Source organism: Hyperoodon ampullatus, assembly GCF_949752795.1.
Source record: "Hyperoodon ampullatus genome assembly, chromosome: 7".
Classification (NCBI taxonomy): Eukaryota; Metazoa; Chordata; class Mammalia; order Artiodactyla; family Ziphiidae; genus Hyperoodon; species Hyperoodon ampullatus.
The window spans coordinates 57,938,685-57,952,113 of record NC_136920.1 but is presented as its reverse complement, the minus strand read 5'-3'; the positions used below and the strand labels follow the sequence as shown (position 1 = coordinate 57,952,113).

The 13,429-nt window shown below is 39.5% G+C and overlaps 1 protein-coding gene across 1 annotated transcript in view; it reads right to left on the bottom strand.

Annotated features, from left to right (window-relative positions):
• Positions 1-13,429, bottom strand: part of XRRA1 (X-ray radiation resistance associated 1) — an 87,261-nt gene that overhangs the window by 38,563 nt on the left and 35,269 nt on the right. Inside the window, exons 9-10 of the mRNA XM_079707544.1 lie at positions 9,990-10,118; positions 9,023-9,240 (exon numbers count right to left, since the gene is read on the bottom strand). Coding sequence (XP_079563670.1) covers positions 9,023-9,240; positions 9,990-10,118 — 347 coding nt within the window. The remainder of the gene's footprint in view (positions 1-9,022; positions 9,241-9,989; positions 10,119-13,429) is intronic.

Here is a 13,429-nt window from a genome sequence, read left to right as displayed (position 1 = left end):
TTAGAGGAAAGCTCATAGCAATACAGGCCTTCCTCAAAAAAACCAAGAAAAATCCCAAATAGACAACCTAACCTACAACCTAAAAGAATTAGAAAAAAACAAACAAAACCTAAAGTCAGCAGAAGAAAGAAAATAACAAAGATCAGAGAGGAAATAAATAAAATAAAAAAAGAATAGAAAAAATATCAATAAAACCAAGAGCTGGTTTTTTGAAAGGACAAACAAAATCGACAAACCTGTGGCCAGGCTCACCAAGAAGAGTGGACCCAAATAAACAAAATAAGAAATGAAAGAGCAGAAATAACAACCAACTCCACAGAAATATGAATTTCATAAGAAGATATTATGAACACATATATGCCAACAAAATGGACAACTTAAAAGAAATGGACAAGTTTCCAGAAACATACAACCTACCAAAACTGAATCAAAAAGAAACAATCTGAACAGACTGATCACTAGAAGTGAAACAGAATCTGTAATTTAAAAAAAAATAACAAAAACTCCCTGCAAACAAAAGTTTAGGACTGGATGGCTTCACTGGGGAATTCTACCAAAGATACAAAGAAAAACTTATACCTATCCTTCTCAAACTCTTCCAAAAGACTGAAGAAAAGGGAACACTCCCAAAGTCATTCTATGAAGCCACCATCATCCTTATACCAAAACCAGACAAAGACACTACCAAAAAAGAAAATTACAGGCCAATATCTCTGATGAATGCAGATGCAAAAATCCTCAACAAAATATTAGCAAACAGAATCCAACAACACATAAAAAATCACTAGTATATGATTTATCCTGGACACCACAATCAAGTTGGATTCATCCCAGGGTTTCAAGGATGGTTCAACATATGCAAATCAATGTGATACACCACATCAACAGAAGAAATGACAATAACCACACAGTCATTTCAATAGATGCAGAAAAAGCAATTGATAAAATTCAGCATCCATTCATGATAAAAACTCTCACCAAAAGTGGGTATAGAGAGAACGTATCTCAAATTAATAAAAGCTATTTATGACAAACCTATAGCCAACATAATACTCAACTGTGAAAAGCTGGAAGCCTTACAGCTAAAATCTGGAACAAGACAAGGATGCCCACTCTCAACACTTCTATTCAACACAGTATTGTAAGTCCTAACCACAGCAATGAGATAAGAAAAAGAAATAAAAAGTATCTAAACGGAAAGGGAGGGACTTCCCCGGTGGCCCAGTGGGTAAGACTCCACGCTCCCAACGCAGGGGGCCCAGGTGTGACCCCTGGTCGGGGAACTAGATCCCACATGCATGCCGCAACTAAGAAGTCTGCATGCTGAAACTAAAAAAAAAAAAAAGAAGATCCCACGTGCCACAACTAAGACCCAGCACAGCCAAAATAAAAAAAAATAATAAATAAATATTAAAAATAAATAAATAAACTGGAAGGGAAGAGGTAAAATTGTCATTATATGCAGATGACATTATACTATATATAGAAAATCCTAAAGACTCCACACAAAAACTACTAGAACTGATAAATGAATTCAGCAAGGTAGCAGGATACAAGATTAACATACAGAAATCAGTTGCAATTCTTTACACTAACAATGAGATATCAGAAAGAGAAAGTAAAAAAAGATCCCTTTTAAAATCACATCAAAAAGAATAAAATACTTAGGAATAAACATGACCAAGTAGGTGAAAGACTTATATGCTGAGAACTATAAAACATAGATAAAGGAAATGAAGATGATTTAAAGAAATGGAAAGATATACCACGCTCTTGGATTGGAAGAATGAATGTTGTTAAAATGGCCATACTATCCAAAGCAATCTACAGTTTAATGCGATCCTTATCAAATTACCCAACATATTTTACAAAACTAGAACAAATAATCTTAAAATTTATATAGAACCATAAAAGACCCAAAGTTGCCACAGCAATCCTGAGGAAAAAAGAACAAAGTTGGAGGAATAAGGCTCCCAGACTTCAGACAATACTACAAAGCTACAGTAATCAAAACAGCATGGTATCGGCACAAAAACAGACATATAAATCAATGGAACAGAATAGAGAGCCCAGAAATAAACCCACACACCTATGGTCAATTAAGCTTTGACAAAGGAGGCAAGAACATACAATAGAGAAAAGAAAGTCTCTTTGGCAAATGGTGTTGGGAAAGCTGGACAGCCACATGTAAAGCAATGAAGTTAGAACACTCCCTCACACTATACACAAAAATAAACTTAAAATGACTTAAAGACATAAATATAAGACATGACACCATAAAACTCCTATAAGAGAACATAGGCAAAACATTCTCTGACATAAATCGTCAACGTTTTCTTAGGCCAGTCTTCCAAGGCAATAGAAATAAAAGCAAAAATAAACAAACGGGACCTAATCAAACTGCAAGCTTTTGCACAGCAAAGGAAACCATAAAACAAAACAAAAAGACAACCTACAGAATGGGAGAAAATACTTGCAAATGATGCAACTGACAATGCGTTAATATCAATAATATACAAACAGCTCATACAACTCAATAACAAAAAATAAACAACCCAATCAAAAAAATGGGCAGAAGACGTAAATAGACGTTCTCCATTGAAGACATACAGGTGGCCAACAGGCACATGAAAAGATGTTCAACATTGCTAATTATTAGAGAAATGCAAATCAAAACTACAATGAGTGGGCTTCCCTGATGGCGCAGTGGTTGAGAGTCCGCCTGCCGATGCAGGGGACATGGGTTCGTGCCCCGGTCTGGGAAGGTCCCACATGCGTGGAGCGGCTGGGCCTGTGAGCCATGGCTGTTGGGCCTGCGCGTCCGGAGCCTGTGCTCCGCAACGGGAGAGGCCACAACAGTGAGAGGCCCACATACCGCAAAAAAAACCAAAAAACCAAAAAAACAAAACTACAATGAGGTATCACCTCACACCAATCAGAAGGGCCATCATCTAAAAGTCTACCAATAATAAATGCTGGAGCAGGTATGGAGAAAAGGGAACCCTTGTACACTGTTGGTGGGAATGTAAATTGGTGCAGCCAGTATGGAAAACAGTATGGAGGTTCCTTAAAAAACTAAAAATGGAGTTACCATATGATACAGCAATCCCGCTCTTGGGCATATATCCAGAAAAGATGAAAACTCTAATTCAAAGTGAAACATGCATCCTCAATGTTCATAGCAGCACTATTTACAATAGCCATGACATGGAAGCAACCTAAGTGTCCATAAACAGATGAATGGATAAAGAAGGTGTGATACACACAAATAGAATACTACTCAGCCATATAAAAGAATGAAATAATGCCATTTGCAACAACACGCACGGACCTACAGATTATACTAAGTGAAGTAAGTCAGACAGAGAAAGACAAATATATGATATCACTTATATGTGGAACCTAAAAAATAGTATAAATAAACTTATTTACAAAAAACAAACAGACTCAAAGATATAGAAAAGAAACTCATCGTTACCAAAGGGGAAGAAGGGAGAGGCATAACTGGGAGTATGGGATTAACAGATGCATACCACTATATATAAAGTAGATAAACAACAAGGATTTACTGTATAGCGCAGGGAACTATTTTCACTATCTTGTAATAAACTAAAATGGAAAAGAATTGGGAAAAAAGAATATAGATATATACATATATATGTATAACTGAATCACTCTGATGTACACCTCAAACTAATACAATATTGTAAATCAACTATATTTTAATTTAAAAAAGGAAAAAAAGAATATATATGAAACGTTTAAAAAAAGAAAATATACACTACTGATGATAGAAATAAATCAAAACATCAATAATCACAATGTGAGTGAGTTAAATTCTTCTATTAAAAGAAAAAGACCCATACTGGGGAAAATAGGAGGGTTATATTGTTTTTGAGATATTACAAAATAAGTGTTCATATCAAACAAAATGGAGGCCCAGGCTGAGGCCAAAAGTATTAAGATAAGGTGGAATATTTTACAGTGATTAAAAGATACAATGTACTAGGTAATAGTCATGATCCTCATAATGGAACTGAACCAATTTAGTAATAAAAAGTGCCAGAAACATAGGAGACACTGACAAACCCACAATAGTGGTAAGAGACTTTAATATACCTGTTTCCAAAGTTAACAAACCAAGTAGACACAAAAATAATCTTGGGGAAAATCTGAATAACATAATTGTGCCAATTATTAAGCTATTATTTTTTAATTTCAAACCCACCCTTCTCTATTCTGCTTTGAGATGCTGGAGCTGGGGTTCTGAAAACCATTATTCTGCTTTGCCAGCTGCTTTCCTGTTAGACTCTGACAATAGGGGTTGGGGCTAGGGGGAGACTGCAAAGCTGGAAGAGGAAGAAAAGGCTTGCTTCCACCAGTCTGCTTCCCATGGGTTTCCCAACTGCTCGTGATATGAATGTTGCTGGAGTAATGTCACTTCATCCCAGCTTCAGCAAGTCCCTCCCCAGCAGCAGCTGAATCCAGTTTGCAGTTTTCCAACCTTTATAAACCAGCTTCAGGGATACCAGCACCAGCCAGTCAGTCTCCTCCTTGCAGAGATTTGGGGTCTCAGCTCCATGAGGCCCCTCTGAGCTCAGAGATACCAGCAGCCAAGCTCTAAAGGGCTTCTCTTCCAAGCTTCTGAATTTTAATAAATCCAACCTCTTCCCACAAAGGAAAGCCCAGGCTCAGATGGCTTCATGGTGAACTCTTCCAAAATTTAAGGAAGATATAATCTCAATCTTATACAAACTTTCCCAAGCAACAGAAAAACAGTGAATATTTCTCCAAACACATTTTATGAGGCAAACATAACTTTGACTGTAAATCCTGACAAGAACATTATAACAAAAGAAACTAACATACCCACATATTTCCTGAACATAGATTTCAAAATCCTTGACAAAATATCAATCAGCAAGTTAAATCATGACCAAGTGGGGTTTATCCTGGGAATGCAAGTCTGGTTCAACATTCAAAAATTGATATAAAATAAACAGGTGAGATTATATCAAACTAAAAAGCTTTTGCACAGCAAAGGGAACCATCAACAAAATGAAAAGACAACCTACTGAATGGGAGAACATATTTTTAAATTCTATATCTGGACAAGGGGTTACTATCCAAATATATTTTTAAAAAACTCAGAGGGGCCTCCCTGTTGGCGCAGTGGTTGAGAGTCCGCCTGCCAATGCAGGGGACACAGGTTCGTGCCCTGGTCCAGGAGGATCCCACATGCTGCGGAGCGGCTAGGCCCGTGAGCCATAGTTGCTGAGCCTGCGCGGCCGGAGCCCGTGCTCCACAACAGGAGAGGCCACAACAGTGAGAGGCCCACGTATCGCAAAATAAATAAATAAATAAATAAATAAATAAATAAAATAAAATGTGCTGTGTCCCTTTAAAAAAAAAACAACTCAGAAAACTCAATAGCAAAAAAACAAAGAATCAAGAGGATATGAATAGACATCTTTCCAAAGAAGACATGCAAATGGCCTACAGGTACATGAAAATATGCTCAACATCACTAATCATCAAGGAGAAGCAAATCAAAACCACAATGAGATATTACCTCACACCTGTTAGAATGGCTGTTATCAAAAAGAAAAGAAATAACAAGGGTTGGCGAGGATGTGGAGAAAAGGGAACTGTTGTGCACTGTTGGTGGGAATGTAAATTGGTGCAGCTATTATGGAAAACAGTATGGAGGTTCATCAAAAAAACTGAAAACAGAACTACAATATGATCCAGAAGTTCCACTTCTGGGTATTTACCCAAAGAAAATAAAATGCACCCTTATGTTCATTGCAGCATCATTTACAATAGCCAAGACACAGAAACAACCTAAATGTCCATCCATGGACCAATGGATAAGGAAAATGTGATTTTATATATATGTACACACACACACATATGTAAATTATTCAGCCGTAAAAAAGAATGATACCTTGCCATTTGCAACAACATGGTTAGGCCCTGAAGGCATTATGTAAAGTGAAATAAGCCAGACAGAAAAAGATAAATACCATATGATCTCCCTTAAATGTGGAATCTAAAGAAAAACCAACCCAAACCAAAACAAAAAGACTGAGCTCATGGATATAAAGAACAGACTGGTGGCTGCCTGAGGCAGGGGATGGGGGGGTGGGCGAAATGGGTGAAGGGGGTGAAAAGGTACAAATTCCCAGTTATATATGGGAATGTAATGAATATAGCGTGGTGACTATAGCTAACAATACTGTATTGTGTATTTGAAAGTAGCTAGGAGAGTGGATCTTTAAAGTTCTCATTACATGAAAAAATTTTTTTTGTAACTAGGTATGGTGACAGATATTAACTGAACTTAAAAAAAATCAATATAATGAACCATATTAATAGATTAAAGAAAAGTCACATGATTGTCTCAATAGATGCAGAAAAAGCATTTGACAAAATTCAATACCCATGCATAATAAAAACTGTCAGCAAACTAGGAAAACAAAGAAATTTCTTTAATCTGATAAAAGGCATTTACAAAAATATCTACAGCTAACTCATAATTTTGAAATAGTGAACAGGTTCCCCCTGAGGTTGGGAACAACACAAGGATGTTCACTATCACCACTTCTCTCAACATCGTACTAGAAGTCTTAGCCAGTGAAATAAAGAAATAAAAAGGCATAAGAGGCATAAGATTGGTAGAGAATAAATGAAATGGTCATTATCTGTAAACGTCACGATCGTGAACATAGGTAATCCGAAAGAACATGCAAATGACTAAAAGTGCTAAGTGAATTTAGAAAGGTTACTGGATACATGTTCAATATTGGAAATGAAATATAAAAAAGCAATACCATTGATGATAGCATAAAGAAGACCAAATACCTAGGAATAAATCTAATGAAAGATATGCATAACCTTGCCATTGAAGCCTACAAAGCATTGTTGAGAATTTTAAAAGATCTAAAAAATGGTAGGATATATTATTTTAATGAGGCAATTCTCTCCAAATTGGTCTGTAGGTTCAATGCAATTCCAATCAAAATCCCAGCAGGATTTTGTTTGGAAGTTGATAAGCTGATTCTAAAATTTGCATAGAATTTGCATACTGTTTGTATGCAAAGGTCTTACAATACCTGTAGCAATTTTGAAGAAGAACATCACAGCTGTAGAATTTCACCATCAGTTGTCAAAACTTGTTACAAAGCTACAGTTGTTTAGATACATACACTGTCACCTGCCTTACCACAATGCCTCCCCAACAACTCAGTGGGGAAAATGATGTAGTCTTTTCAACAAATGGTGCTGGATCAATCAGATATTCATATAAAAGAGTTAACTTTGACTCTACCTCACACTATATACAAAAATTAATTCTAGATAGATCATAGACCAAATGTAAAAACTAAAATAATCAAGCTTCTAGAAGGAAATACAGAAAAATATCTTCATGGCTTGAGACATGTAAAGAAGTCTTGATCAGGAAATAGAAAGCACTAACTATAAAGATTGATGAATTGGATTTCATTAAAATTAAGAACTTCTGTTCACCAAAATTCACCAGTAATATGAAAAAGCAAGCCACAGACTGAGAAAAGATTTCTGTGATATATGGATCTACCAGGAACTTGTATCCAAGACACATAAAGGACTCAAATCAACAACAACAACAAAAAGGATACACAACCCAATTTAAATACAGGCAAGAGGCGAATAAGCATGTCCAAAAGAGGATATCAAAGTGACCAATAAACATATAAAAAGATACTCAACATCATTAGTCACTTGAGAAATGCAAATCGAAACCACAATGAGATATCACTACCTATCTACCAAAACCAGTAAAATGAAAAAGACTGATGGTACCAAGTATTTGTGAGGATATGGAATAACTGGAAATCTCTTACATTAATATGGGATTGAAAATTGCTACAACCCCATTGGAAAAGTATTTGGCAGTATCCACTAATGCTAAACAAACTTTTACACTCTGAGGCTCAGCAATTCCACTCCTGGGTATATACCCAACAGAAGCAAGTGCTTATGTCCACCAAAAGATGTGTAAAAAAAATGCTCACAGCAGCTTTATCCATAATAGCTCCCAAATAGAAATAAGCAAAATGTCTATCAACAGTAAAAAGTGTAAATAAATTGTGGTATAAATGGAATAAATAAGAGAAAAAAAAAAGAGTGAACCACTGACATAGGCAACAACATGAATGAATCCCACGGATTTAACGTTGAGTGATACATGAATTTCAAATCAGGCGAAACTCATCTGTGTTGACAGTAGTCAGAACAGTGGTTATTCTTAGAGATACTGATTGGGAGGTTACCACATGGGATGTTGAAAACGTTCTATATTGTAATATGGGTGATAGTTAAAAGAGTATATATATGTAAAAACTCAAGCTCTGCACAAGATTTCTGTATTTTACTCTGTAAATTATTCCTCAATTTAAAATAAATGTTAAGGAAAAACAGTGTGGTATGGCACAGTAATAGAGAATTAGATCAGTGGAGCAGAATATGTAATCCACAAATACACTCATGCATTAAAGGGATTTTGGTTTATAATAAAGGTAACGTTTCTTTCATTTTCTGCCTCCAAATGTTGCCATCTGGATGTGATTCTTGGGACTGTGGTAGCAACCTTGAGACCTCAATGGGAACCAGCCTGAAAGAACAAGCAAGAAGGACAAGCAAGCAGGCCAAGGATGGAGAGGAGAGGATGGAAAGAGCCTGAGCCCCTTGAGAATATCAATGCACCCCAGAATTAACCATCTCTGGAAAGCCTTACTTCTCAGTTTCTCATTATTTGAGATAAAAAGGAAAAAATCCAATTGTAACTGGGTTGTAAAAGCATCTTGACTGACAGAACCAGTTAGGAAGTTATAGAAATAGTTCATGTAGGACAGAGATCTCCCCTGGCTCAGCAGTTGAAAAGCAACAGCTCCCCCAGGGAGCCGCAGACTCTCAGAATAAACTCTTGGAAGCTTATCACACCATGGGACTAGCATCTGCAACAAGTGGTATCACTAACCTGTCTGGTCAACATCCTTTTTCATGGGCAGTACAGTATAATCCGGTTGGTCATCCGAGGCCTCAAATATCCACGACTTGGGCTGCAGCATGGATTGGGGCTCTTTCCTGGGACTCCCCTTGCCTCCAACCCATTCTCCAGACCCATTTCGGAGCTGAACCTGCTGTAGGTACGGGATCCGGAAAATCTTGTTTTGGTCCAGGCTTAACTTCTTCAGTCTTCAATTAAGGAAAGTGAATACAGAATCACAGCAGTAATGATACCTCAGGGACATTTACCAAGCAACTTTAGGGAAAGAACATGGTATCAGGCTTCGACAGTTACTCCTCTTGGGTGACCTTGAGCCAGTGACTTACCCTCTCTGGGCCTCAATGTCCCTATCTCTAAAACGGGGATAGTATTTATTAACCTTTCAAGGGTCTTGTGAAAATTAAATGAGACAATATGTAAATGCTGTCACAAAGTAGTGTTCAGTAAATGGTATTTGAATCCAAAGTAAATTTTCCAGGGATCTAAAACTTAACCATTTAAATGCCAGCATTTCATTACTTTAACCAAATACAGTCAGCCCTCCATATCTGTGGGTTCTATGTTGGTTGAATCTGTGGACGCAAAACCCAGATACAGAGGGCCAACTACAGGTAGAGCTCAGAGTTTAACTTACCTTTCTGACTCTGATTTTTTTTTTTTGGCTCCTCTCTTAGGGTCAGGATCCCATATCTCCTCCTACCCCTTCTCTTTACTGCTTCTAATCTAGTCACGTGATCAGAAATATCTTTACTGATGCCTCACTTTTTGGCTTGAGCTAAAGCTCAGCGGGGAGATGACTTACCCATGGCCACACAGCAGAGATAAGTGATGGAGCTGGGATTTAAACCCAGGCATTTTGGCTTCCAGAGCAGCACTCAAGGTGTGAGCAAGGCTGGGGGTAATAGAGGGCCCTGCAGAGAGAGGCTTGTAGCTTTACCTCCTGAGCCCAGCCAGGCTGGCAAAGCAACTGGGGTTGGAGAGTTTGTTGTCATCCAGCATCAGTGTCTCTAGCGCCGGGAACCTCAGGATGTACCTCTTGCTGGTCGGCGATGTTACATATGCCTCCCTGTGGGCGCAAAGACCTTGGGTAATGAACAAGGGCAGGGGGCAAGCTCTACCATTCCCAGGAAGAAATGGAGGACAGGAAATCAATCAAGAGGCCTAACCAGCTTGGGAACTTCTCTAGTGCCCAAGAGTGGTCTCCGCAGTGAGGGACCAAAAGGTGTAATTCCCTCTTCAACTGACCCCCTTCCCCAAACCCCACTCACACATACAATCTTTTGTATGGAGAAAGGTTGTATATATTCACTGATGGACTCAGTGAGACCAGTTTGCAGCAGGATGGAGGGGCACTAGTAATGTTCATGGAAAACACCAGGGTGACAGAGTTATGAGAAGCATTCTGTAGGAACAACACTACACAATTTTGGGTCAGGGCAGACTCCCAAGTATGCTGTGTCACCCCAAGAAGTGGTAGCCATGGAAGTACCAGGAGACAGTGCCCTTGGCAGAGATTAAGTGGGGTAAGGTAGGATAGATGAAGGGCACCATCCCTAGCCACAGCGAGGCTCTCCTCTAAAGTGACTTGGTGAAGTGCACATGTCAGTATGGAATTGGGAAGTCTTTTCTTAAATTCAAACTCTCTGAGGATTCCCAGAAACACCTGAGAGTGGGATTTAACAGGCTGAGGTCCTGAATCACAGAGGTGGGGCAGGAAGTGGTGGCATCATTGATGGTGGTACTACCGTCAATGATGTGACCTCATTTGTGTCCCCAGGTGGATGAGGCCTAGGTATTTACTTTTAAGCACACGAAAGGCAGATGACTCACATCGTGTTTTCATTCCTCCCTCCAACTCCATCCTCTGTATACACGAAAACAAACACATAGGGATATCCAGTCACAAAACACATACACATACGTAAATCACAGACGTGCCTTCAGTAAGAGGACAGGAAAGCAGCCTTTCTTCTGAGCCTACTGCATTCCTGGAATTGTTAGCTGTTTTATACATGTCATGTTAGAATAGCACTGAGAAAGACTGGTGTTATCCATCTCCTTTTCAGATGAAGAAATTCAAACTCAGAGTCCCTTGCCCAAAATCTCACAGCCAGAAAGTGGTAGAGCTCAAACTCGACTCCAAACCCCAGGCCCTTCCCACAGCAGCACCTGCCTCTCACATCACATCTTCAAGCTCTCTGTGCATTAAAGGGTGGGGAAGTGGAAGGGTAGCTGTTGGCTGGGCTGGAGAGAACTTGACAAAGGTAGGCAATGAGTTCAAAAGTCCAAAAGTACTGTAAGAGTACACCTAAAGGCAGGAATATTTCAAAGATGAATTTCAAGACAGCATATAGCCAGCCGTGTAGTCATTCATTCATTCATTCATTCACACTCATGAATTTCTTCAACACATATTTGTGGAGCCAGGGACTGGGAATACAAAGAGAAAAAGAACACATCCCCCTTTCAAGGTGCTTATTAGAGTCTCGTGGAGGAGATGGATGCACAGCACACAGTGAGACAAATGCTACAGCAGAGGCAGGCATGAAGCGTGATGGGGAGTCACCCACCCCGGTGGGGAGGACTCAGGGAAGGCAGTGTTTAAGCTAAACCATGAAGAACGGAGAGGGAGGGAATTCTCTGGCAGTCCAGCGGTTAAGGGTTAAGACTCCATGCTCTCACTGCTGAGGGCCCGGGTTTGATCTCTGGTTGGGAAACTAAAATCCCATAAGCTGCGTGGCGTGGCCGAAAAAAAAAAAAGAATGGAGAGGGAATTTGCCATGTTCTTAAGAACTGCGAGAGAGGGAGAGGAACAGGAGAAAAATCATTGCTTTGTGGCTGGAGCTGTAATATTTTTAGGAGCTCTGGCCGGTCATGTGTGGCCCATCATGGGGCCCAGAGAGAGACAGGTGCTCACCTGTAAAGACAAATGGAGAGAGTCACAGAGACGAGCATATGTGAAAGCTGAGAGACAGAACTTCTGGGCTGTTCCACAATGCTCAGGACCTACATTCAGTATGTCCCTAAGGCATGGCTGTTAGATGCCCCGTTGTTCTTATAGTAAATTCCTCCTTTTTTGTCACTCTAATATTGATGGATTTCTGTAGATTATAACCATGATAGTTATGACTAAAAAAAAGGCACAGGTCAGATATGGTTTCCGAAAGAGCACTGGCAAGGTGTGGGGGAAGAGGCTTGAAGTCCAAAGACCAGAGAAACTCAATAGAGAAGGAAAGAAGCCTTTAGTTCATGGTACTTTTCAGGGTCATGGATGACTCTTTTCTTCTTCCTGAAAGGACCAACTTTCATACACTGACGTTTTAATCTACCTGAAAGCAACTACAGGACGGTGCCCAGAAGCTCTGTTGATTTATAAATAACTGGCCAATCTTTATTTTACTCCAGTGGAATATGAAACAGCTAAGAAATAAGCCTTCAAAAAATTCCTCTTAAGACCCATAACAAACCTTTTTAAAGTTCAACTCTAATTATAACATAGAGAAGTTTCATTCTGTCACTAAAATAGATGTCTTAAAATAGGGGGGCCATCAATAGGTAGGTGAGGAAGACAAGATGCAAAGCTTCACAGGAAAGCATCAGACTCCCCCAGTGAGCCCTTCCCGTGGCAGTTTTGGGAGAAGAGCTTTTTGAAGTGGCAGGCGTCTGTCAGTAATGGAGAAACTGAGGCTTCCAGCTGTTCATAGTAGTGTTATTTTTATTATACCTTCTCTTGGCAAAAGGAATTGATACGATTTAAAATCTGATAGCTTTTTTTTTTTTTTTTTTTTTTTTGCTTGCCGTACGTGGGCCTCTCACTGTTGTGGCCTCTCCCGTTGCGGAGCACAGGCTCCAGACGCGCAGGCTCAGCGGCCACGGCTCACGGGCCCAGCTGCTCCGCGGCATGTGGGATCTTCCTGGATCGGGGCACGAACCCATGTCGACTGCATCGGCAGGCGGACTCTCAACCACTGTGCCACCAGGGAAGCCCCTAAAATCTGATAGCTTTAATGGAATTTTTTAGCAGGTAGAAGTATTCCCCAGTGGTTGGATTCCCATTCAGGAATGGGAACTCGTGTCCCATATCAGAAAAAGCATAGGAGTGGGGATCAGGAGACCTGGGCTCTGGTTCTGGTGGTGCTGCTGCTTTGCTTGCTATGTGATTTCTACTTGGTGTCAAGCATCTCTGGGCCTAGTCAGTTCCTCCCTCTATCTATATGATGGAAGAGGATTTCTTTTACTTTACATTGTAAGACTTTGGATTAGGCTAAAATTATTGTTCAACAGACTAGACCAAGGACTATAGCAAACAAGATGAAATTCAGCAAACACTGTTCAAATTCAGTTCAGCTTCTGTGATAAGATACAGAAAACCCACCA